Consider the following 25,602-nt stretch of genomic DNA (forward strand, 5'->3'; position numbering starts at 1 on the left):
AGTTGGCAACGCAATATGGCTGTCTTCACTTCGTGGAATTCAAATGTTATGGAATATACTAGATATTTGCATTAGTGTTATGCCAATCGCTCTTACTGACAAGTATGTAAATGAATCTGTAATTTTCGGTATGATTTTCGCGGAACCTTCAGGTCAGGCAACAACGCTTGAGGGAACAAGCATAGATACGTCGACGTCGTCGATTTAAAGGCTGTAAATCTGCTGGATCACCGATCAGATCAATTGTCAATCACAATTTTTCCATTCCATTTTCGCCGGCGATAGGTAAGGAAAATGTGCTAAATTATTTTTGCAGTTGGTTTGCAAAAGTGCATACAGGGTTTGCCTGTCGTAAGGCGCTAATATTTCAGTCTTCTCATTTCTGGACCTTTTTTACTGACCGAAGATGTCTTTGGAAATTCTTATATACCGCAATTATTACATTTTACTGCAATAGATTGTTTAAGTAGAAATTGGTACTACCCATGGACATATTTTCGCATGTAATCGGTATTTATAGCGTGATTGTAATCTTGGCTTTTTTTTCACTAATAAATTTACTTGGTATAACGAGTGAACTTGTGAATGCCACTAAGCGTTGGTAATTCGAGAAGAGGAGGTTGCCAGCTGTGCAAGCAACACATTTTCTATCGTCTCACTTACGAAAATAAAAGAAATTAAACACATAGGTAGCATATGGTTTTGATAATTTTCTTCACAAACTATAATGAAACTAATATAAAGCGTTTGACAAATAATGTTTTTAATTAAATCCAAGTTTTGTTAAATAAAACAGAGTAATAATGATCTCCCTTAAATGGTAATCACAAATTATAAAATTAAAAATATCTAAATTCTGTACAGAAAATGATGAATATTGAAAAATGCATAAGCTAATAGCAAAATTGCTAAATCAACTCTACAAGTCTAACCAATTCTAAAATTTTAGAATTGAATTTGCATTAAATCCCGTTTAACAAACGTAATAGTCCGATCTTGAAGATGGTTTTATATTTCTCGAATAATCCAAATTTCACGAAATCAAGTTTCTTCTATCAGCTATATGTGGACGATAAACAATGCTATTAAAAAATTTTGATCGTCGCGATCATGGAGGAAGTCAGATTAATAATAAGTCTTAATTGGGTAAATAGTGCTCATTTCTATAAGGAATTGACAAGTAGTTGCAATAGATTGTAATCGCGAATCTTGCATCTTCCTGTGGTTTTGAAACAAAAAATCAAAAAATATTCTGTAATTTGCTATACAAGTCCGAAAAAGTGATGTCAAAAGATATGGTTAAGGGTGGAAAAAAACCATCATTGAAGAAGTGCATAAAATTTGTTAGTCAGACAAAGCAAGTTTTTACTTGACAAAGCTATATAAAAAGAGTGAAATTAAAAACAATTGATTTGATGTCAGGAAGTAGAAACGCGGTGGATTAACGACTGCCAACAGTAATATACGGTTCCGCTTGTAGTTTGTTACAAAATTTATGCGGACTTGTGCAATAGAATTTTCCTATTTTGACAGTAAATATAATACTAGTGAATATGATCAATTCCTCAATAAATACTTGCAGAATTCTATTGCACGTCACTTCCACATGAACTGAAACTGAATATATTTTAGAGGAAATATGTTAAGATTACTGTGAGCAATTTAGGTATTAGTCTCTTACAAGATATTGAATTCTGACTATAATTTTATCCTCATATTATTATATTATGCTCGATACTTATACAAGCCAAGTATCCAAGTATTTACACTCCATAAATGGGAAACGAAGAAAGCTCATCAACAATGAAAGAAATAGTAAGTCATTAGTACATTTTGCCTCAGACTCCAAGTCTGCTGAAGACCCCTGGCTTCACGAGTCTTTTCACGGTTGCAGTCTTGTTAAACGTTACTTGCTTTACTGGTGACAATTTTGTCACACCAAGGCGGGCTTTTGCAGGCAAAGCGGATGCTTGCTGCGAGGCTAGAGAATAAAATGAAAAAATCATTATCCAATTCCCTGATGAACGAAAGTAATTCAAAGAAATGAGTATAGGACACGTAATTACCCAGTTTGCTTGAAGTAGCGAGCTTCCGGATGACTTTCGTAGTGGTAGGTGAGGGGTTATTGATGGTGATTTTCTTATTGACTCGTACCAACTGCTTTGCTTTGCCGAGAACAATTTTTTGTTTTTTCTCTTGGTCAGCTCGCATGGTGCCACCGGTAGGCTTTGAGGCCATCTTGACCACCTTCGTTGTTGTTAGGATTGTATTTCCCAGTCTGGTTGAAGAATTTTTCAAGATGCCAGGTGTCGCAGTGCTGCTTGTACCATTCTTCAGAATTCCAACGTAAGGTAGCTGCTCTTTTTTACCGTCTTTATCTCCCAGCCTGTTAAAAACACTCGAATTTCTTTTGAACACCTCTTTTCCTAATCCTGTAACGTTAAAGGTAGGTGTTGCTGTTTCTGCAAGGTTTGTCGTACTGGTAACCGAACTATCGCCAAGGCGATCAAACACTGTCCTTTTTTGTTCCAAAACTTTTTTCAATATCTTACGACTTCTCAGTGTTGTGCCTTTAGGCATTATTACTTTATACCCAACCTCATCTTCAGGTGCAATTTTTTTTGGATTATTATTATCCCAGTCTTCGTCGCTAGCTTCGCTCTCATAATCATCGGAACACGAATCTAATTTTCTTTTAAGAGATACTTGGGATTTTGGCCTTTCAATAACACGCGATACAACTTTAGCAGCTACAGGTTTCTTTTTAGCCATGTCTGACGAGGTCGTTGCTGCATTGGCTGTGTTTTTCATTATTTTTGTAGTGTTTTCTGGTTCTGTTTTGACTTTACCAGGTGTGGCACTTCTGGTTACCATTTTAATAGCTGGCTTTTTCAATACAGGCTTAGCTGTAATCTTTGACACTATCGAACCTTCAGAATCTACCAGAAATTTTTCACACGTAGTCTCCTCGACGACTTTTTTTGCATATCGCAAGATTGCTATCATATCTCCCATCAAAGTTATCCCCATCTCTTTCAGACTCGGCTTATCAAGTTCCGGCAACATGTCCGGATGGATACGATTGTTCGAAAATACAACCGCATGTTTGGTTGCGACATCTTGAGGGAAACCAGCTCCGATGAAGAACTTTACCCAGTATGCTGCGAACAGAGTGAAATTAAACTTCAGTTTACACCGCTCATTTATAAACTGAGGTAAAAGGGAAGTTGGAGGATAATTCTTCTCTTCCTAACCTCTAAGTAATACACAACACGGCGTATGCTGGATTGTGCGACACGTCAATATTCATAATCGAAATTTAATTCAATTACCAGAGCTCCATGGTCATTCGAATAAGATGAGACGATCACGTTGCTGTCTTATTTGTAAATCGTTTCAAAAAGATGCAAGAAGAAAGTTGGAATGAAAACTGCACGAAGGGCATATGTTTTTTTAAACAATAATCACAGCGTAGACGAATGGTTTGAGGGAAATTTTTTTGATCGATAAAAAAATTTCTATCTTTACAAACGGGACGGAAAAGAGAAAGGTCCAGCGGATTATCTGTATGGAAATAAACAAATACGAACCTGACAGGGACACGGCCATTTTGTAAATCGCACCCAACGGCCGTGGATGCATACAGACTACACAAGGGTACGAACTCGATGTAAACAAATAGCTGCCTAAACAAAGATGGCGCTGGTGTTTCTTGTGCAACGAAGACAGCGAAGGGAGTAATTGCAATGTCATCGATTAGTCGATCTTGAGCATCCCTGCAGCCATAGTGGTACAAAAATAAACCTAACGTGAACGATTACCGTGACAAGTTTGGTCAATTCCTCCATTTGAGTTCGCGCCCCTTGTCTAGCCTCCAAGGGTGGCCGAATCGGTAAGCTCGCAATCAGTTTCGAAACGATTCGATTGTTCGAATCGAGGATCGATTCCACGCTGCCGGCACTCGCTAATCCATCTCGTACCAACCGCGCAGCACACTCTGACAATCGCCTGCATTTGTGTATTCCGGCGATGGGGGGCGGGTTGATTTTTCGTAAGCTTCCCGCGGCTTCAGCAGAATTATTTTCGGTACGCGTGGGTGAGGGAGGTACGCCTCGATAGGCTTTTACCCTGAGTTATTTTCGACACCTTCGCGCCGATATTCCCCGGCGCTGTTAAAGTGGAGAGGGGTTTCGGCGAGTAGGAAGAAAAAAAAGAAATAAGACCAGTCCACCGAGATTCGAGGAGTCAAGTCTTCTAGAGATACCAGGGACAGGGATTCGAGCCGGCGTGTGTCGTGCGTGCGTTTGTGTGTGTGTGTGTGTCAGATACTTATTACCCGCGGTATCCTCCGGTGGTGGGGTTCTCGTCACTCGGTTACGGCGGCAGCGGCGGCAAAGGAGGTTAGAGTGGGGATAAGTTTTGTCAAGCAGTGGTCCGATTGTCAGATTCTAGGCAGAGGGGTCAGCGCGAGGGCAAACGACGACACGAAAGGTTTTCTGGGCTTGGCGGGTACGTTTTGAGCCGCCTATTTGTTTTGGTCACAAGTTATTCTCGTACGTAGCGTTACGATTATCATTATTTTCATTTTTATTTATTTATTTTTTATTTTTTTTTTATTCCTGCATTCTTCCTTTCCATTATTATTTTCTTTCAACGTTTTATTATCCCGCTCGTTGGCTCGTTCTCTTCTTCCATCTCTTTTTCTTTCTTTTTTTTTTTTCTTCTTTTTCTACTTCTTTCACTGTCGAAGTTCTTTCGTAGTTTAGCGACGACGACGACGACGACGACGACGAGTCATATTGCCGCGAGAGCGAGAAGAGAACGAGTATCGGTAGTTCGCTTCAATCGCACGAACGTCCGTTCGGTTTCCCATTATTTATTATCGGATATAAAGTGAAAAGTATCATCATCGTCCTCATCTTCCTCGTCGTGCATCATCATCGTCATCTTCATCTTCTTCACCCACGTTTACCTTTGAAGGGGCGTCAAGAATGAACGACATGGAGGCATACGGGGATGGGTACATGGAACCCGAGGAGGAGTGGGAACGCGAGGGTCTCTTGGACCCGGCCTGGGAGAAGCAGCAGAAAAAAGTGAGTCAATCAAATTCCAACCTTAGATCAATCCGTACTATCTACTCTGTTTTTTCTTTCTTTCTTTTCTCTTTGCTTCCTCTCTCGCGATCAGCCGCCGCGTAAGTTTGCTTCGCCCAGATAGAGAGGGGGAGATATATATATATATATATATTATAGATAGATTACTTACCTATGTAGCAGAGATATCTCGTCGAACTAGGAAGAGAGGAACGTTCGTCTGTAGTATACAACGTATGTATGTACCACCTATGTACATACACCGCCACCGCATTCCTCTGCTCCTTGCCCGTTGCTTCGACGCCGCGGCCTCACCCGTATTTTTCTCGCTTGCGACACCGCGATTCGAGCTGCCCAAAGCGGTGAACCTTCGTCGGAGTTTACTTTTCCTCTTAAACGATCCCTCCGGGGGCTGATCTGTCGCGTTTTCCGTCGTTACGTCAAACCGAAGCCGCGAACACCTAGGTTTACGGATTCCTCCCCCCCCCCGCCCCATCCTTTGCCATCCCTCTTCCTCATTCACCTTATTATTCTTGTTCTTATTTTTCTTTTCATTGCAACGCATTCAGCATTGTCCCGTTCACCTCACCTCGGTCTACTTTAAATCCATTCCGTTTCCGACCCCCCGTCGTTTCGCACCAGGTATATTATTATACCTATCTATCTACGTACACACATGCGATGCATGCACACAACAGCTTGTGTAACTTCAAGGGAACTCCACTTTATCGTTGGCCTAGGTCGGATTAGGCTGTGTGGTTATTTCCTTATTTGCGCTTTTCTCGTGGTTATCCTCGTTTGTTACGTTTCCGTATATGACATCCATTTCAGGGGAGGAGTGTGATTCTTACGATTGGTCGTACGAGTATGTAGAATAATTATATGTATATCTTGGGAAATTAAAACTTGACATTCTAACTCGTTTCTATTACTGTTACTAGTACTACTTCTGCTACTTCTACTTTTACACGATTACCAATCGATCGGGAAAAATCAACCGCGAACGACGGTTTCTATCGGTTGATATTATTCGTTTGCTGTCCTATAGAAAATCGTACTAGTTTCCTTTTTTTCGGTAAAAATTTTGGCAGTCGGTCAAAAGTTTCTTCCACGTCTATGCGGAATAGACCTTCAGATTATATTTTTGGATTTTATGACAGAAATAATCCTGCCTTGACTCACGATCAGAGATGGAATGCTTGCGCTCGGTTTCGTTTAACTAAATGTGCCGGCGGTTTGATGAAATTAAAAGTACATAAATACTCGAGGAAAAATTCATTTGAACGCTGCACATTCGATTACAATGATACTCTTGAAACGCGCAAGTTTACATGCTATACATTTTTCTTGTACGTTTTACTCGGAGTTTCGAGAGAGAGAGAAAAGCTTCAAATGAAGACAATGATGTAAGACTGGGTTAAGAAAACAAAAGTAAAGAAGAAAAAAAAAAGTAATCAATCACACATCTGTGTAAACACGGTAAACGGGCGTTCCGCCGTTTATTTTATAAACGATCCGTGTAATTAATGCGTGAATACGGCGTTGAATAACTTCTGGTTCGGAAGCACTTCATCATACTGAAATTATATATAGCGAAGAAATTTTCAAATACTCGTACATACGTGCATACTCAATTCCTTACGGCACTTTTACGTCTTCCGTCTTTGTTCAAAGGTCGGCTATGCAATCGGTCCAAAGGTCGTAAGTACTACTGACATTAGAGAATCTCGTACAATTTTCACCCGCTTTATTATAACTCGTAATAAACGTGCACGTTACTCGGCCACTCGTAAACGTACAACAAATAATTATTCTTTTGTTAATACGATATGACGATGATGAAGTTTGATGCAGATTCATCGCGATCTTTTGACGATTCAAACGTTATTATATGTATATTGTTATAATTGTTGGGTTTCAACGGAATTTCTTATTCAATGGAATATTTATGTATATCCGTAAAATATTTCAATCCACGATTTGCATTCCTTACAACGGCCGTTGTTGTTGTCACACTTCTGTACCCGCTTTGTGGTTTTACTACATAATCACGTCGTACATCATTCATCCTGCTTCCTCACAAGCATGAACTTACAGAGAGAGCAAGTAGGTTATTTAAAAGTTCCAAGAAGAAATTACCGCGCCGATACTTCGTTAACGTGGTGCTCAAATCCTAGAAGTTACATCGGATGAAATGTTTCCAATATTTTTCTTCATTCCTCACCGCGATTGTTGATACGATCATAGTTATGGGATCAGATCACCGCTAAATTATTCCGTTTATAAGAAGTTTATAAAAAATTTATGTTGACCACCTTTCTAGTTTCTCCCACGAATAAATTGAACACAATTATTTCCCATCTCCGCTTGCTATCAGTGAAATTTTATCCGAATAGAACGCGTATCGTGTCAAAAAAAGAACTTTTCATCACTGTAATTTATACTCAATTGACTTTAATGATATTAATGGACGTATCGCCAAATTCGCATTATTTTCTATCCCATCGTACTTCTTGCATTTTTGGAACACATGTGTAATAAAATTATCAGCGAGTCTTTTAGTGCATTCCGTAGTTTAACGCTGCAGGGTATTATTTTCTAGGAAAAACAAGTCGCGTGACCGTTAAATAAATTGTCGTCAACAGGCAACAGTCATATTGTATTAAACCTGTAGAAATGCGGTACAATGTATATCTATACCTATAACAATAAATGATCACGCCGCGCAATTGGTTTAATTACATATTTAACCAATTTCTCTCAACCGTGACAGATGATATTCAATTATGCACATATACATACATCGATTACTGAGGACGCGGTGAAGAAAAAACAGAGAGAGAGATAAAGAGAAGTTTTTATCTTGGGAACTTGAAGGGAGAGATAGAAAAAGAGAAGGAGCGGAGAGGAGGCGAGATCACGTTTAACTCGTTTCCCGTTTTACGAATATTTCGCCGCTTACTGTAGACAAAAAACGTCGACGTCCGAGAAGCAGCGGGTAATATATATACATATATACATATATACATATATATTTCCGTGAAGAATGTTATTTTTAATTGATTTTTTTTTTAATCCCGAATCATTGACCTTTCGAACGGTTGAACGGCTTGCCTTCAAACCGGCCGTCGGCCAATATCGAAATTAAATCAGGTTCTGCCGTGTATGACCCACTCTACAAAGGCAAAGAAAAAAAAATATATATATATATATCACGCAGCGATTAATTGTTGCCCGATTACACGTCTATCGGTGTGTTTGATATAACCGATCGTGTTTGCAGATTTTCTTGAGGAAAATCTATTTTCGTACAACCGTATGTGTAATTTGTCAGCGATAAATAGCGATGCACGAATACTTTGAGAGAGAAAGAGATATTTTATAACACACACACACACACACACACACACACACACACACACACACACACACACACACACACACACACACACACACACACACACGGAAATAGCGATCAGCGGATTGCTTGCTGCCGGTGCTCGATGATCATTCGAAACAGTTTTCACACGTGTTTTTTTTTTTTTTTTTGTGCCTCTTAATCTAACACATTACGCACCAAACTGCACGTGTAGTTCTTAACATATGAGTATTATACATAAATTTACGATGCATGTATAGGTATATTTGCCGTATATTCGATGCGTTTTAAATAACTTGAAAATAAAAAAAAAAGAACTACTCTGCGCGGGTTGATCGATAAAGCGTCAAAGACTCTTAATCTCCTCAAAAAATTCTCTCTCTTTCTTCCTGTCTCATTTTTTTTCTTTTTTTTTTTTACAAAGTTTCCTCAGGATCACTGCCCGAGACGGCACGTGTGAATCTGCTCGTCGAAAGTCGAGAAACACCAGGAACGAGTAGAGCAGTCTCGTATTATAGCTGTTCAGTGAACGTTGCCAAATAAAGTGTCCCTGCAAATACTCAATATTTCGTACAACGCGTAATTATATCGACACCACGAGTCTTCGAACGGTTATAAATATTTCTTTGTACAAACGACGTCGTAATTCGTTACCACGTATTACCGATAATGTTTTATTATATTTTATCATATAAATGTAGATATATGTATATTTATGTATAAAACACGTACCACACTGTTCTCACTTCTATCCATTTCTCAATCGTTGAGAATTTTATATTCGCAAACACATGCGATTCTTTTCTATTAAATTGGGTCAGAACAATATGAAGAAGAAAAAAAATGAAAAGAAGTAAGAAGTAAGAAAACTTTCTGCTAACTCATACACAAATTCAAAGCACTGGGTGCACCAAGCGTTTATTACATGCTGCTTTAATACTTTACTGCAGAAATATACGTATAGTTGCAGGGTCGGTAGATTAATTTAAGCATGATGCCGGGCTATCAGTATTATCCGACTACAAAGTTGTGCAAATAATTTAGACGCCACTATCGAACGATTTGATACACGTAATACCTGGATGTATAAAAAAAATATTTTGTTATGCGGAATCATGACGCGAATCATCGCGCAATATATTTAATTAAAAACGTCAATGAATGGTGTAATAATTAAGTAGTCGAGGTTTAGTGTACCTATATTTTTGACGATCCGCTATCGTTTCACGTGTTTATTATGTGTCTCTATTATACAGACCGTATATGAAGCCTGATCTGCTGACTGGGCCATATTATGCATGGATGTATGTAATAATATTGAACCGAGTCTCAAGTTTCAATATAACACGAACTATACGTGATCGTATTCACGTTTTATGCGTGACATATATATATATTACATGGACAGATTTAGCTGTACCTGCAAACGAAGAGTAATTTTCATCTAATAATAAAATATATATACATACACACACACATATATATATATATATATGTATGTGTGCGTGCACGATGTATATAATGTATAAAATTATTTTCCATGTGAAATTGGAATTTCATAGAAAAAAAAGCAAACGAATCATTCGCCGTTAAATATACCTATATGCTAATCTTTTCATAAACTGGAAGTTACGCAGAGTTTTTACGTAGCTATCGTATGCGTATGTACATATACATAAGTTAAAAAATACAGATATATAACTTCACTAGTTTTCCGAACTGGTTGTAGAAAAATGATGAGACCTCTAATTATACGGCTGTGTAATATCACGATCCACGATGTTTAGTGAAAAACACGTTACATGTACATATACATATATGGAGAATATCTCTAAGATCGAGTATATTTATAAGGTTTAAGATTGCGGGATGAGAGGTACTTCTAAGTAATAGGAACAACCGCTACACTTGGATTTATATTACGCGAAAGTGGTTGTGATGTATTATAATCATGTGTTTTACATGTAAACCTTCATTTTTCTTGGTATATTTATGAAATGACGCGTACTTGCAATTTGCATGCGTGCATGCTCACACTTGACACAAGCTTATTAGGTATACACGTCACCAAAATCCCGCTAAAGAGAAATCGTATCATTTTCTGTCGTTGAATGATAAAATTAGGAAATCTGAAATCGGAATCAGACGTGACTCAAGTTGGTGTAACGTTTATGTATCGAAACGTTGAAATTAGACTAATCTTAAAGTGGCAAAATAACGACTTTTTATAAAAATGCATCGTTACATTGACGTTGACACTAAAGACAACTTCCCAACTTGCATAGTTTTCGAGGTATTTCAGTTAATAAAGTATTTGAATAATTCGAATCGGAGATTAGTCAGCTTTTAGAATTCTGCTACCGAGTTCCGGTTTTACGAGGCTTCGTTTAAGGCTAAACACAAACTTTTTAAAGGGTACGTAAGAAAGAAAGGAAAATAAAGAAAATTGAAAAAGAAAAACCACGCCAATCGACATACATACGAAAAGTTAACGTGTACTGCAATTATTATTATTATACCGAATGGTCTTATCGCCGCCGGTTGACGATGCGCGTGAGCTTTTCAATTCGTGACAATCGTGACCGTGCGAGATATTGTAATTCGTATATACACGTATGTGTGTGTGTGGATGTATGTATGTATCCATGTGCTGGATAGCCACAGCATGAGTAATGCGAATATTATATCTTTTTGCGGAAGTATTCGAGTATCATCCGCTTGTATAAGCATCGCGGTGATGTTTCGCGGAAATCGCGTGCACATCATCGTACTTACGGTGTACGAAGTGATGAAAGAGAAATTCGAAGAGCATGTAATGGTGGGCGTATAAGGTACGAGCAAGATTACAAAGGCAATCTTTATACGGACAAAATTTTAACCACGCATTATTGTTAGTGATATTCAAATGAAACTATTAGATATTCCTGTCTTTTTTTATTCCGTTTCTAATGCAGAGTGCAGATGCAGCAGCTGAGTGTGCTTTTGTATCTCGTAACAATTGACGTTGTAAATCACGTGCCGACATTTGCGCGCCTGGGTATATATGGGCTAACCTTTTCCGGCAAAGGCGTAAAAAATTTGTCTCTTGAGTTTTGCACCAAATATGAGGCTAACAAAACGCCAAAGATTAATTAAATTTTATGAAATATTTTTCATCGAACATGATTTTAAACCAGGAAATAGTTACGCAATTTTATTTATAAAAATAAACACTGGATTGTGTTGTATAGAAAAGGAAAGTATGCAGAGATTATCAGAAAATTGATTACACATTTCAGATTTGGAAAATTATTATTGTTGCATAACTTGAACGTTGTTATACAGGTTGATCGAAACAGGTATTCGAAACTTTGGAGAATAATCTTTACGCAATACCGGATGGCGATAATCGAATGCGATAAGCTCGAGAGGCGACAAGCTGTGTAATACTAGTTCTAAAAATCGAAGAAATTGTGTAAAAATAACATCAAAGAAAATAATCGCCCACACGTGACGGAATCGAGTCTCACTAAGTATATATATATATATATATATACACACATATCTTTTAATCGTTTCTTTTCCCCCGATCGTCTAATTTTAGGATTATTTACACACATTGTATCATAAATCACGACCGAATGATGAATGACCGAAGAGGAGGGAAAGGTTTTCCTGTACACTTTCCGATCGATCTGTGATTCACGCTAATATGTCATTGTATGTGTATGTATTATAGTAATCGCTGCAGTTATTACAAGAGTTATGAAACGAGACGGTGGGGCAGGGTTGAAATTCCGAATTTGAAAAGTTCCGAATTTTTTAGTGGCGAAACTTGAGGTAAAGAACTCAAACTTAGACGGAACGTCAAAGTTTCGTAAATGCAAAGTTTCGAAAGGATACAATGCCGGACAAGGGCGTGAATCCGACAAGTCAAAGTTCCGAAAATGCGAAAATGAGAAAAGTATCCCGAATTATCTAAGATTTCCAGTTCCGTTAATTTCTGGCTTGGTGAAATTTAATCACTTTTATCTTTGTTTGTTTTGAATTTTCTATACTTTTACGTTCGGAATCCTGATCATTCCGATTTTCGGTTTTACCGATTTTTCACACCGACTCGTTGAGCAAACTACGTTGTGTGGGTATATTTTAATTTTCGGAATTTCACTCCATCGAGACTTTATTTTTAGGCACTTTCGGATCTTTACAAATTCGGAACTTGAACCCCGACCCGAGACGGTTGGCGGAATTCTTCCCTGTTTTTAGCTGCAGATTGTATTTTACGTTAAATTCAAGTCGTACGACATACACATATGTGTATACATAAGCAGCGACAAGGGAGCGAACGAATTAGACGTGGATGATTATTATGGCTTCGCGCCAAAGCCTCATCGCGCCCACAATCCGCCGCGCCTGTCTGCCCGCAGCGGATTGGCCGCAGGGAACAGTATTTCGGTATAACACACGAGCTCTGTAACCGTTTACGTAAAATGATGCGTGTTCTTTCACCGAGAATCAGCTGTGGTGGAAGAAATTGCAGAGAACGCGGTTCGAGCCCTTAAAAGCGTCATTCCGTCCGCCGACCGACCGACGTCATCGCCATTGACCGATTACACAACGTAACATTTTTTCCCATTCTTTACTCCCGTTTGGTTTCTACATATTTTACAGATGTTTTTACTCGTCGACGGAATCGCAACGCGTTTCAGGGTGGCCGACGACGTCGTCGCGTCGCGTTGCGTTGCGTCACCAGGCCTAAAACCGGGGTCTAAAAGTGACGACTAACAAAAATATCTTTCAACGTCACCTCTCTTTCTCTCTCTCATTCTCTTTTTATATTTCTCTCTCCCTCTATGGCTCGTAATTTTTTGGGTAAACAGACTGCAATCATCCAAAAAAAAATACACACAAACGCACATATATTTGTTGTTTTCAAACGATTTACAATATACTTTGTATAATGATGTGAATTATTTTTTATTTCTTTACAAAATTATCACTACTTTCCCCATCGTCATGATATTCCGCATCTTGTACGGTTTTTCTTGACACTCGATATTTGACTCATCGATCTCACAAAGAAAGATAATTATTCTTGTAATGTACTGTACCCGTGTAAACTGTAAACTTCCCAACGGGGAAGTTGCCTTCCTTTCATCGGGGGACACGGACTCGTGGCAGGGTGCACCTGCAATTTTATACATACGGCAGGTGGTTTTTTTTTTTTTTTTTTTCTTCTTTTTTGTTTTTTGCACCGGGCATAACACACCTAACAACATGTATGTACATATATAAGGTTACACACGTTGAATTTCAACGATTTTACAATTCTTCCTGAATATATATATATGTAAGTTGCAGGCAACGCCGTGCTTCTTCCTTATACACCATTTCGATTTTGTATTGTATAATACGTATATTTCAGTACATTGCATCAAATACAAGTAAACTTCGTGCTTTTTCCGAAATAAAGTAAATTTTCTTCAACGCCTGGTCACCGAATGTCCGTGTTACAGTTAGATGTATAAACCTATGAAAGTTTTTACAATCGTCGCTGCTGTTACGTCAACGTGTTTGCGAGCGTTAATTTCTACAAATATATCAGTCGCGATGTTATACTTACATACACACACACACACACACACACACGTATATGCGGTACTTTAATTAGGCTAAAACGATCGATTCATTGGACGGCATATTTTCTTTTTATGCTTCTCTACACACGCAGCGTGACGCTGTCGCTGGCTCGATCGTTATCGATCTATTGTTAAATATCGTTTATTGGACTCACGCATAATATTAAAAGTTTAGAATAAAATCTAACGTATCGGAATACGATTTCAAATTCAATTTATAATACATATATCTCGATTCTACGTTTACTGATAACCAGATTAACTATCCAATACGTGTTTACGTCGGATGAATCGATAAAACGTTTGTTTCAGGGGGGGGGGGGGGGGGATTCTGCATTAGTTGATCAATACGCGATCAGTATTGAGATACAACAACGTTGAACGATAATTTACGTCGAATAGGTATACCTGTAAGCATAATATAGCATGAGTCGGTGATTTGTAGAATTTATATTTCTTATCGTTGTACAGTTATGAGATTATGTAGGCATACATATCGTTGATGCATCTGTATATAACGATTTCCTAACGACCATTCGGTCGTGACTCAGAACGCATTCTACGCATAATATGATATTTTTTTTCTCTTCGCTTGTTTTGTCTCCCCACTGCGAAAGATATATTTCACTAAAAAAATAATTATAAGATATATTTTCGTACGTTAGAAATTTTTCAAATTCATATTTATACGATTTACTACCACTATTAGTACTACTAGGTACTTTGGTACGTATGAAGTAGTATAGATTAGGTATGTAGAATTTGCGTGCTCCGGGAAAACGGAAATTATCATCAGGTAGACGGATGGTTTTGAAGCGGTTGCTACAGCGGGAGAAGTCGATGTTTTACAAATAGATCGTAGCTCGGATTGAGGGTTAGGGTGGCCCATGTCCAATTTTGGCCCGCCGCCGCGTTACGCTGCCCGTATTAAGTTTCACGCAATATTTTTCTTCGCATGAGAGTAAGGAAGAGAGAAAAAAAAATTTAAAAAAGAAAAGAAAAAAAAAGAAGAATAAAATTGAAATTAAAATAAAAGCAAAAAAAAAACCATCCATTCTTAGACACGCAAACGGCTCACAGATCTACTTTATTCGATCTTTTTTTTTTTGGATTCTAAATGTTAAGGAAAAAATAAAACTACGACGGATGCGTAAACTCGAAGAAAAGAAACAATTTTTACATTGTTCATGTTGTGGTTGTGAATTATCGTAATGCTGTCAATTATAGAATCGTAAACGTTTGCTAAGTAGCGTAATAACTGATACTCTGATATAACAATTATATTCTAATCTTTTCTGTGCAATAAAGTTGCACACTCTGCAGGATTATTGGTATAACGTATAGATTGGAATTTATGACAGAATTAAAGTTATCGTTGAAATTGTATCGAAATACTCTTTTGCAGCTTACGACTTGCTCAAATCTGATTTCATGAAGAAAGTGGTAATTGTGCTTCTAGAAAGCATCGTTTTTTTTACTTTATCCGCCCCTCCTTTTTTTTTAAAATGAAATTCATTTTACGGTTGGATAAGAATATAACGTTGTATTAGATGTTTGTAAAAATATCTTTACAACACATGTAGAGCCTCGAAATTAATTCTTAATCAACCCAGGATGCTTTTAGATTTAGAAAATTATTTTAAGAACTACCAGTCAAAATAGAATACAGAATGCTTGGCTGTTGGATATTTGTGGATTCAATCAGAGCGCCATTCATGGCTTTGATATTAATTGCTTACCGATGAATCAATTACTTACAATTTATCATACATAAGATAACACGTTGGTAGCTCTGTCAAATTCTGTATAATCAACTGTGATATCTTATTCATCCTATCATCAATTACTCCAATCACATCAAGTCGAGAAGATATTTTAATAGCATGAAATTCGCAATATGTTTCCTCATTTTCGCATACTGAATAAAATTCTGACCTCTTACTATCCGGTTTGCCAACAAACTTATCTCTTAATCGTAGCTAGAATATATTTTGAAAAAACAAGCTTACAACCGGTTTATCCTGATTTTTATACCGCGTTGCATATGAGTTTCAATTGATATTGAATCCGGTAGAGTTGAATTGACGTCTGACTGAAATTGATCGAAATTAGACGAGAATAATTCACATATAATTTGCTAATATTTGTCACAGTTTGAGCAATTTTTGTCTGCGTAAACAGTTAGTCATAAGCACATTACACAATTAAACGACTGTGTCACATTAGCCAAGGTTGCATAATTCTTGGGATCCAGAGGATATTAGCTAAGGTCACGAGACCTTGCTAATCGCAGACTGGGTGCAGCAGAAAACCTTAGCTTCAGTCTCAGCATGTTGCAAAGCAGTAGGAAATGCCAGTTAGGAATCAGGTCGCGAGATATATATAGCATCAGGGATCGGGGTCGCTACTAAAATACACACGAAGCTGTATCTCACCGCAAACACAATTTTCTGTTAAAATTTCTCCTTCGTATAATGTCGTTCTTGTTTAATCGCTACTAGGCTTCTACCACAGTTTTTGCCAAGTATTTCAAGGATGCGATTTACCTTCGATCAGAAGCATTTATCACCTACTGGGTGATTCTTATATGCTATACCCAATATTTCGTTTCTTTTCCTAAATAAACTGATTCGCAAATTCTTTTATCGGCAAACTCATTCTGCGCTTGTAAAATGCTTACTTTTAAACTGTGAGCCTTGTAGAGCCTTGTAACAATTTGTTCTAGAACTTACGAGAGGAGTGTAAGCATAATTCTGATCCTTACGTTATGTTTGGCTAGCTAAGCTTTAGGTGTGGCATCCGAATCGGTGATGTGTTGAAATAATACAAAGGCAGGGCAGGAAGTGAAGCGTATTATCTTACTGCTTATGCTTTGCAGATCTCAGCATATTTAAACATGTATAAACGTAGAACTATCTTCGAACTTGTAACGTTATCAAGTACACAACATTTGGACTATTTTCAACGTAATTTACCATAGTTAATAGCAAAAATAATAATAATGTCACCGTGATGAAATCGTAAATGCATTATAACGTATTTGGTATGGAGACACTTATCATTCTGGTCACCCAACACCAACAAGGAACAGATTATCTTATCCCAAGTATGTTATAAGAAAAACAAAAAAAAATTTTCATTGAATTGCACTCTAAAATTCAGTCCCAAACATGCCAACCTTGAGTATTTTGCTTACAGACTTTTACTGCATGGTGTAACTCACATCTCCGAAAGGCTGGTACTGCGATCGAATCAATCGAGGACGACTTCAGAAATGGGTTGAAACTTATGTTGTTACTGGAAGTAATATCTGGAGAGACCCTCCCAAGACCAGACCGTGGCAAGATGCGTTTCCACAAGATCGCTAATGTCAATAAGGCTCTCGATTACATCGCCAGCAAGGGAGTCAAACTCGTGTCTATTGGCGCTGAAGGTTTGTGTCGTCGTTGTATGTTGTAAACATTTGAGTAATACTGTTATTAAAATCTTCAATTTGTTTTTTTTTTTTCCCCTCACTAATTAGTAACATTATTTTTGTCATTCTAATTTTATTGGCATACATTTTTTCGACCACTAATCCGTCTCAACAATTTTACTGGGCTCTGAAAAATGTGAATTTATTGGTAGAAATCGTTGATGGTAACCTGAAGATGACTCTGGGAATGATCTGGACCATCATTCTTAGATTTGCAATTCAGGATATCTCTGTGGAAGAGATGACTGCCAAAGAGGGACTTCTACTCTGGTGTCAACGAAAAACGGCACCGTACAAAAACGTCAACGTCCAGAACTTCCATTTGTCATTCAAGGATGGATTGGCATTCTGCGCTTTGATCCATCGCCATCGCCCTGACCTCATCGACTACAACAAGCTAAGCAAGGACAATCCTCTGGAAAATCTGAATACCGCCTTTGACGTTGCTGAGAAGTACCTCGACATCCCACGGATGTTGGATCCCGATGGTAAATTTAGCTTATATTTGATATTAGCAATAACTATTACAATGCGATTTTCTACAACAACCAAGAAATAATTTAGGAATCAAAGTTTACAAGGATACATCTTACAAATAGCTGTGTAACAAATACACCTGAGGTGTTTTTCATCACAACTAATTAGCTTCTAACTTATACCTTTCTACTGTGTATAACATATTTATCCCATTTAGTTGTAAAGTAATAATTCTTCCACTGGAATTTATGAAGTTAACATTTTCGCGAGTCATACTTGTACAGGTTTTTTCTGTAGCGACCTCACTAAAAAAAGCTGTACCATCATCAATTCGATTTAATGATTGTAGTATGTTCCTTATCGTTTACAGGTGTTATTTCTTTTTCTATCTATATAATGCGGTTTGGGTGTGGAGAAGATGTTTTTTTTTTCATTAGAATCGATTGCTATATCTTGCTCGGCAGCCATATCACTGAAATAAAATGACATTTTATGGTTTTGATCTCGTTTCAAACCAAAATAACGGATATTTTAATCAATGTTAACAGCTGTTGTAAGATTTGATAATGTGTATGTAATAGATTTGATCAACACCCCGAAGCCGGATGAACGTGCGATCATGACCTACGTTTCCTGCTACTACCACGCGTTCCAGGGCGCCCAGCAGGTCAGCGCAATGCATTGCGTGTCCCTTATTATTCACAACCCCATACACATCCTTATGTACAAAGTAAACCCTTGCGCATCGTCTTAATCGCACTGAATAATCGTTATTCATATAATATATATTGTGTACAAACAGTACAGCGATGTACATGAATCGGTCACGCTTTCAAAGCTTTTCAAAGATATTTATCAGCTGACAAAATTTTCGCCATTTTTACCCATTCTTTATGCATATTTGTATCAATTACTGAATTCTAAGATTCTAGCTTAAACCTGTACAGTACACAATCGAAATCATTCGCTTTTTATGCTTTAATTATTCATACCTATTGTATGAATGCGAACTTGAGCTATGAAATGACCGATTCAATTGAAAACTTACAATTGCCTGTGCATAGGGAAGTACAAAAGTTTACAAATATACGAATTTGCTTGGTGTACCTGTTTGAGAAATGAATGATCTAATCCAGCTGACAAATTTTAATCAAGACTAATGGACAACCCTATGTTACAGTGTAAATTTTATCTTTGCATTGAAGATTTGACGAATGTCTTAATTAATCAATTAATTAATGTGATCAATAGCATATTGATGATGTTATTTTTTTTCAACTAACCTTGCATGGTTTGCGTTTCGATTGTGTTTTTCTAGACATGAGAAATACTGCTATGCCCGACGAGAGAGCAGTGATGACTTATGTATCGTCATACTACCATTGCTTTAGCGGTGCGCAAAAGGTGTGTGTGTATTCCATTTCCATTGACAATAATTCCTAACTACTATTATTAGCTGTTACATAATGCCACTGGTATGTACAGTTCTGTTTCTATTCCAAGACTCAGATTTATCAAATCACGAAGCTTTTGTAATTCAAATTCAACTTTCTAACTACAGGACAGTATTTCTACTGTTTGTAATTCAAACTACTACCGAATATGAATTATAGAACCTTGCAAAATGTACAGCATGTTATGTATGTTCTTGCGTACGTTTTACATAGGTTGAAATAAAAAAGCGCCAAAATCCGTAAGAACAAATTACACAAAAATTATAACCCTCTGCGATGCATTCGATTTATTCGCGTATGATATTCGGCTATAGGCGGAGACAGCTGCCAACAGGATTTGCAAGGTTTTGAAAGTAAATCAAGAAAATGAGAGGCTTATGGAGGAATATGAGCGATTGGCATCAGATTTGCTGGAATGGATAAGGCGAACTATGCCATGGTTGGCTAGTCGTCAGACAGATAATTCGCTGGCCGGTTGTCAGAAGAAACTAGAAGAGTACAGGACCTACCGTCGTAAGCACAAGCCACCGCGTGTTGAACAGAAAGCAAAACTTGAGACCAATTTCAATACTTTGCAAACTAAACTCAGGCTGAGCAATCGTCCTGCTTACATGCCTACGGAGGGAAAAATGGTCTCGGATATCAACAAAGCATGGAAAGGTGAGAAAAAAATGATCATCATACAGAACGTTGATACAGAATAAGTGTATTTTGAAATGTGCAATAGTATATGGTTCTTTTTTTTTTCCAACTCAAATACAGTTCAAATTACGAATAAAACTTTACAGGACTTGAACTTGGAGAAAAAGCGTTTGAGGAATGGCTTCTGTCAGAAATGATGCGTCTTGAGCGTCTTGAGCATCTTGCTCAAAAGTTCAAGCACAAGGCAGACGCTCACGAAGATTGGACCGCTGGCAAAGAAGAGATGTTAACATCTCAAATCTTCCGCCAGTGCAAGCTCAACGAATTGAAGGCGCTGAAAAAAAAACACGAAGCCTTTGAATCCGATCTTGCTGCACACCAGGATCGAGTTGAGCAAATTGCTGCCATTGCTCAGGAGTTGAAGTAAGTAACAAATAGGTAGTTATTAGGTAACAAACGGTATTGCTTATCCCTAATTTTCAATAATTTATTTATATATAAAATTAGCACTCTGGAGTATCATGATAGTGCATCGGTCAATGCAAGGTGCCAACGCATTTGCGACCAGTGGGACAGGCTCGGTACCTTGACTCAACGCAGACGCCAGGCTCTGGATGAAGCGGAACGAATTCTTGAGAAGATCGACGTTCTGCATTTGGAATTCGCCAAACGTGCTGCTGTGTGTAATTGAAATATCAACTAATTTGTCATTTTTCGATCATTCTTTGAAGCATATTGAGGATTATGTTAGGCAATTCTGAATTCATTCTTGCAAACCTGGATGAGTAGTGATCATTTTTGATTTATTCCAGCCGTTCAACAACTGGTTAGACGGAACTCGCGAGGATCTTGTCGATATGTTCATTGTTCATACAATGGAGGAGATTCAAGGTCTCATGGATGCCCATGCAGCATTCAAAGCTACGCTAGGAGAAGCAGACAAAGAATACAACTCCATTGTTGGTCTCGTTCGTGAAGTTGAGTCGATAGTCAAGCAGTTCCAGATTCCTGGCGGACTTGAAAACCCGTACACTACCCTGACGGCATTAGTAAGTCTCGCGCTTTACTGTGGAGAAGAATATTCTAAGACTAAAAACTTGAGATTTGATTTAAGTGTAATTACAAGTTGAAGATTAATATTTTTCAAACATCGATTATTTAGGACTTAACTAAGAAGTGGAGTGACGTTAGGCAACTGGTACCACAACGTGACGGTACTTTAGCTGCCGAGCTACGCAAACAACAGAGTATCCTTATGTGTATTATGTTTAATATTGTCATGGTTGAATACCGCACACAGATAATATCTTATTATACGTTTAAATGGGTAACAAGTTTGGTAAAACTAACTCATTCAATTTTGGTTTGTCAAGTACTGAGCGTTAATGTCAATGTTATAAACAAATTTATGTTACCTTTTATGTGTGTTTGGTGTATATTGAATTTGATGAAATAGCAAACCTTAACTTGACGAAAAGATAATGAGATGTTACGTCGGCAATTCGCCGAGAAGGCCAACGCTGTCGGACCCTGGATGGAACGGCAGTTGGATGCTGTGACTGCTATTGGTCTCGGCCTTCAGGGCACTCTTGAAGATCAGCTCCACCGATTGAAGGAATACGAATCAGCTGTGTACCAATACAAGGCGCATCTTGAAGAACTTGAGAAGATTCACCAAGCTGTGCAAGAAGGAATGATCTTTGAAAATCGGTATACACAGTACACCATGGAAACTCTTCGCGTTGGTTGGGAACAATTACTAACTTCCATCAACCGCAACATCAACGAGGTTGAGAACCAGATTCTTACTCGGGACTCGAAGGTATTTTATTTCTCTATATCGAAATACCTTACAATCAATTGAAACTTGAAGTAATTTTGATTATAATTTTTTTTTGTTTTTTTGTTTTTTTTTCATCCAACAGGGCATTACACAGGATCAGTTGAATGAATTCCGTAGCAGTTTCAACCACTTCGATAAGAACAGGACGGGCAGACTTGCACCAGATGAATTCAAATCATGCCTTGTCTCATTGGGCTACTCGATTGGTAAAGACAGGCAAGGTGATATTGATTTCCAGCGTATTCTCGCCATAGTGGATCCTAACAGTTCAGGCTTTGTACACTTTGATGCGTTCTTGGACTTCATGACGCGTGAATCCACTGATACTGATACTGCGGAGCAAGTCATTGACAGCTTCCGCATTTTAGCTGGCGATAAGGTAATTACTTTACACTTCTCGAAAAAAAGATGTGATCACTGAATTCGCATTATTTGGTAAAATTAAATATCGTCACGTTTATGAATTGCAGCCATACATCCTGGCTGATGAATTGAGGAGGGAATTGCCTCCTGATCAAGCTGAGTACTGTATCCAACGAATGCCTCCATACAAAGGAATTAATGCCATACCTGGAGCCTTAGACTATCGCTCGTTCTCGACTGCTCTATATGGAGAGTCTGACCTATAAGTCTTTGCTGTAAAGTATACGAAATTATACCTTTTCCACTCAGGCATATGAATTGTGTAAAACGACAAATACCATATCATAACACATACCATCATCTAGTTGTAACGAATCTATTCAGGTCTCTATGATGTATCCATAACCTATATAAAATATATACTACAATCTTAAATAATTAAAAAAAAAAGGTTAATGATAGAAAACAAAACAGATTTACGCATTTTGACATAAGATTCATATTTTTCTACCTAAAACTAGTTAGTCAAAAAAACGTAGAGTTTTATCGTTTTGGACAAGATAAATGTCTGCGAGGAAAAGGTTTAATAACAGCAGATTACATTTTCGAAACCCCATTATACGTTGAGAAGATAAATATATATTAGGGGTTATTTACAAGGGGAAGGGACTGGAAAAAAAATTTCACACTAATATCAATGGAAAATTCGATAAATCTTACTTTAAATTTTGACAAAGGCATTCCATTGAACGAGCACTGGAGTCCACAATTTCTATCCTAAATACTGATCTTTACACTTGACGTGTGATATTATTTCCCTTCCCCTTACTCCAGACGATAGTTAAGCTACGATATTTTTCTAACATGAAAATATATGCTATTGTCGTGACCATATGTCAGGAATATGTTGAATTCATATTCATTGAATCGGGATGAAAATAGTTTTTTGAAAGCACATTTATGAACCATCGAACATTTCATTTTGAAAGTTATTTGATCACAGTTTTAAAATATCCTTACGGTTCTTGTCCTTTTATCAAATGCTTGGAATTTAAGTACCGCTCGGAAATACGTTAGGCATAGGATATTATTAAATATTAAACATGTAATTTCGTGCATTTTTAATAGAGCAACAGCAGCTATTAGAATGTAATGGTTATTTAAGTGATTCAAAGCAATTATCTTCTAATATTTGCTGTGGAAGTTTTATTATCACTCGAAGCCTTTGTTGACAAATTGCAGTTTTCTGTTCGACAGATATAGTAGCGAGACTGTACCTATTTTCGAAATACTGTGACATTTGTTACAATCGAAATGTGTCTAATATTCAGTAATCTTTGTGGCAGGCGCAGTTGAACAACCATAAAAATTTATTGATACGAAACAAAAATTCAGTTTCAATATCTAAGTAGCAAACATTTCAGTATTTTGAACATTTATGTAACACTTGGTCATAAGTGACTCATATGCCAAAAACAAAGTGATTTGCCATGTCCAGTTTAAGGGAGCACAGATTTGTATCAGGTCTTCTGTGAAATAGACTTCATCGATAGTTTTTAATTGATTGTCAGCAGTGCAAGTTCACCCAAGAACGTGATGTAGTTAGTCGTCAGAATAGCACAGCAGGAATTGAAACTGAGAACATGAATCTTGGTTCATGACAGTACTTTTATTTTTGCAAAAAATAAATTCTGATTAATATCGTTACATACCAATATTGTGATGGCTAGATGTGAATCAACTCTGTGCTCCTGGTAGCGATTGAATTTGTAAAGATATTAGCTTATTGATAAAAGAAGAAGAGAAAAACGGATGATCTACAGAAATGAATTTTTCCGCCCAGAAACAAGAAAACTGTACGATCGAATCGAAATGAGCCTATTTAAAAAAAAAAAAGATAAAACCGGCGTAACGAGTTATAAACGTGTCGCCTTGTAAATTTAGATCTTTAATTAATTGGAAGACAAAAGGAGATGAACTGAAAAAGTTACATAAAAGAAGAAAAACAAAATGGTCAAAGCGATACAATTGAAAATTATTTATTTATTTGATTTTTAATTATTTATTTTACCGATATTAATTACTGTAGTGAACGAAACACTTTTCAAAGTATTTATTTTTATAAATATTTTTGAAACATTTATCGGACCTGTGGTCTATAATATTAATCTCTGCAAAGCAGCTCCCAACTATCAGTCATCTCATTGACGTGTTATTATCGTACGTACATACGACAAAAGTCATTCATCTAAATATACTTAAAATCATTGTGTAATTATTGATATATCATATATACATACACGCATATGTTCTCGAGCATATTATCTTTTTATTTATAAAAAAGAATACATATTCAATAAGTTTTTTGTTTGGCTTCAAGCTTCACGCGCTAATTCAAAAACAGTCTTTCTTTGCGCCTTCACCGTCTTAAGGGAGAAAAAAATGTTTACAAAGACTTGGCTTTATGTAGTTGCAGTATGTTATAATATTTAAATATAAAATTATTATAATTGGAAAAATGAACATGAACACGTATGAAATACGCACAAATACATACCACATGTAACACGCAACGTAATACAAGATGTAACAAAACCTACAAAAAAAAAAGAAAACCAATAAAAAATGAATTAATATATATACTATACAATATTATATTATTATAAAAATTATACCTATGCATATACATGTAATTCTTATACATATATACATATAATTTAAAAAAAAAAAAATATTATCGTAAGGACTAATTTAATCAGACAGATCTATCATCCCATATTGTACACCACATCCATCGAATATTAATTTGTTTTGCCTATTTCATCACCTACTACACTAGTGTAATTATGATAACTGTAAAACGACAAAGTTATGCAAAAAATAAAAAAAAATCTTGGGAATTTAGCGATATTTCTCCGTGCATTGATTGATACAATTGTTATTTTTCGAACGATTCAGAAGTTTAATTTCACGTGTTTCGAAAAGTACTGTTGTTGGTAATTGTTATCGTTACAGGTACGTAATACCATTGGTAATACATTATACATATTATAACAGTCCTTCATGGTGATATGTTTAAGATAGTGACTGAAAAATGCATCTCTTGAATTAGGCGTATTTGGCGAATTACTACAAAAAAAGTGCGCATTGAATGTGACTGTAGATTTCCTAGTTCAGAACCAATAAAACTGTAGGAAATCTACGGAAATCGCACTAAATGAGTAATTTTACCGAAATTAGTCTATATCGCCATTATTC

At 37.0% G+C, this 25,602-nt stretch overlaps 2 protein-coding genes across 7 annotated transcripts; one reads left to right on the forward strand and one right to left on the reverse strand.

Annotated features, from left to right (window-relative positions):
- Positions 1 to 688: 688 nt before the first annotated feature.
- On the reverse strand, positions 689 to 5,423 carry LOC107227206 (uncharacterized protein C19orf47 homolog). Of its 3 annotated transcripts, none has more exons than XM_046743160.1 (3): positions 5,266 to 5,423; positions 2,067 to 3,161; positions 689 to 1,981 (listed from the first exon to the last, which is right to left on the reverse strand). In XM_046743160.1, exons 2-3 carry the CDS (start codon positions 3,064 to 3,066, stop codon positions 1,839 to 1,841), a joined length of 1,143 nt encoding a protein of 380 aa, XP_046599116.1. In that variant the 5' UTR covers positions 3,067 to 3,161; positions 5,266 to 5,423; the 3' UTR covers positions 689 to 1,838. The 3 variants fall into 3 exon arrangements, with proteins under 3 accessions (XP_046599116.1, XP_015523767.1, XP_046599115.1); XM_015668281.2 differs by lacking the exon at positions 5,266 to 5,423 and adding an exon at positions 3,591 to 3,780; XM_046743159.1 differs by lacking the exon at positions 5,266 to 5,423 and adding an exon at positions 3,333 to 3,555.
- On the forward strand, positions 4,041 to 24,276 carry LOC107227205 (alpha-actinin, sarcomeric). 4 transcript variants are annotated; one of them, XM_046743137.1, is made up of 14 exons: positions 4,041 to 4,509; positions 4,981 to 5,093; positions 17,289 to 17,523; positions 17,718 to 18,053; positions 18,624 to 18,713; positions 19,361 to 19,446; positions 19,811 to 20,156; positions 20,285 to 20,561; positions 20,646 to 20,817; positions 20,951 to 21,187; positions 21,301 to 21,385; positions 21,617 to 21,960; positions 22,064 to 22,360; positions 22,452 to 24,276. In XM_046743137.1, the coding sequence occupies exons 2-14, from the start codon at positions 4,992 to 4,994 to the stop codon at positions 22,608 to 22,610; spliced, it is 2,766 nt and encodes a 921-aa protein (XP_046599093.1). In that variant the 5' UTR covers positions 4,041 to 4,509; positions 4,981 to 4,991; the 3' UTR covers positions 22,611 to 24,276. The 4 variants fall into 4 exon arrangements, with proteins under 4 accessions (XP_046599093.1, XP_015523766.1, XP_015523765.1 ...); XM_015668280.2 differs by lacking the exon at positions 18,624 to 18,713; XM_015668279.2 differs by lacking the exon at positions 19,361 to 19,446 and having other exon boundaries at positions 4,043 to 4,553; positions 18,624 to 18,709.
- Positions 24,277 to 25,602: the final 1,326 nt, after the last annotated feature.

This window comes from Neodiprion lecontei, chromosome 6 (genome assembly GCF_021901455.1).
Source record: "Neodiprion lecontei isolate iyNeoLeco1 chromosome 6, iyNeoLeco1.1, whole genome shotgun sequence".
Classification (NCBI taxonomy): domain Eukaryota; kingdom Metazoa; phylum Arthropoda; class Insecta; order Hymenoptera; family Diprionidae; genus Neodiprion; species Neodiprion lecontei.

Excerpts from the sequence above, each read along its gene's own strand:
- LOC107227205 (XM_046743137.1), top strand. The coding sequence starts at position 4,992 with ATGAACGACATGGAGGCATACGGGGATGGGTACATGGAACCCGAGGAG. Across the intron at positions 5,094-17,288 it reads GGGAGAAGCAGCAGAAAAAA|ACTTTTACTGCATGGTGTAA; the intron begins GTGAGTCAATCA and ends TTTTGCTTACAG. Across the intron at positions 21,386-21,616 it reads CGAGCTACGCAAACAACAGA|ATAATGAGATGTTACGTCGG; the intron begins GTATCCTTATGT and ends CTTGACGAAAAG.
- LOC107227206 (XM_015668281.2), bottom strand. The coding sequence starts at position 3,753 with ATGACATTGCAATTACTCCCTTCGCTGTCTTCGTTGCACAAGAAACAC. Across the intron at positions 3,162-3,590 it reads AATGGCCGTGTCCCTGTCAG|CATACTGGGTAAAGTTCTTC; the intron begins GTTCGTATTTGT and ends CTCTGTTCGCAG. Across the intron at positions 1,982-2,066 it reads CGCTACTTCAAGCAAACTGG|CCTCGCAGCAAGCATCCGCT; the intron begins GTAATTACGTGT and ends TTTATTCTCTAG.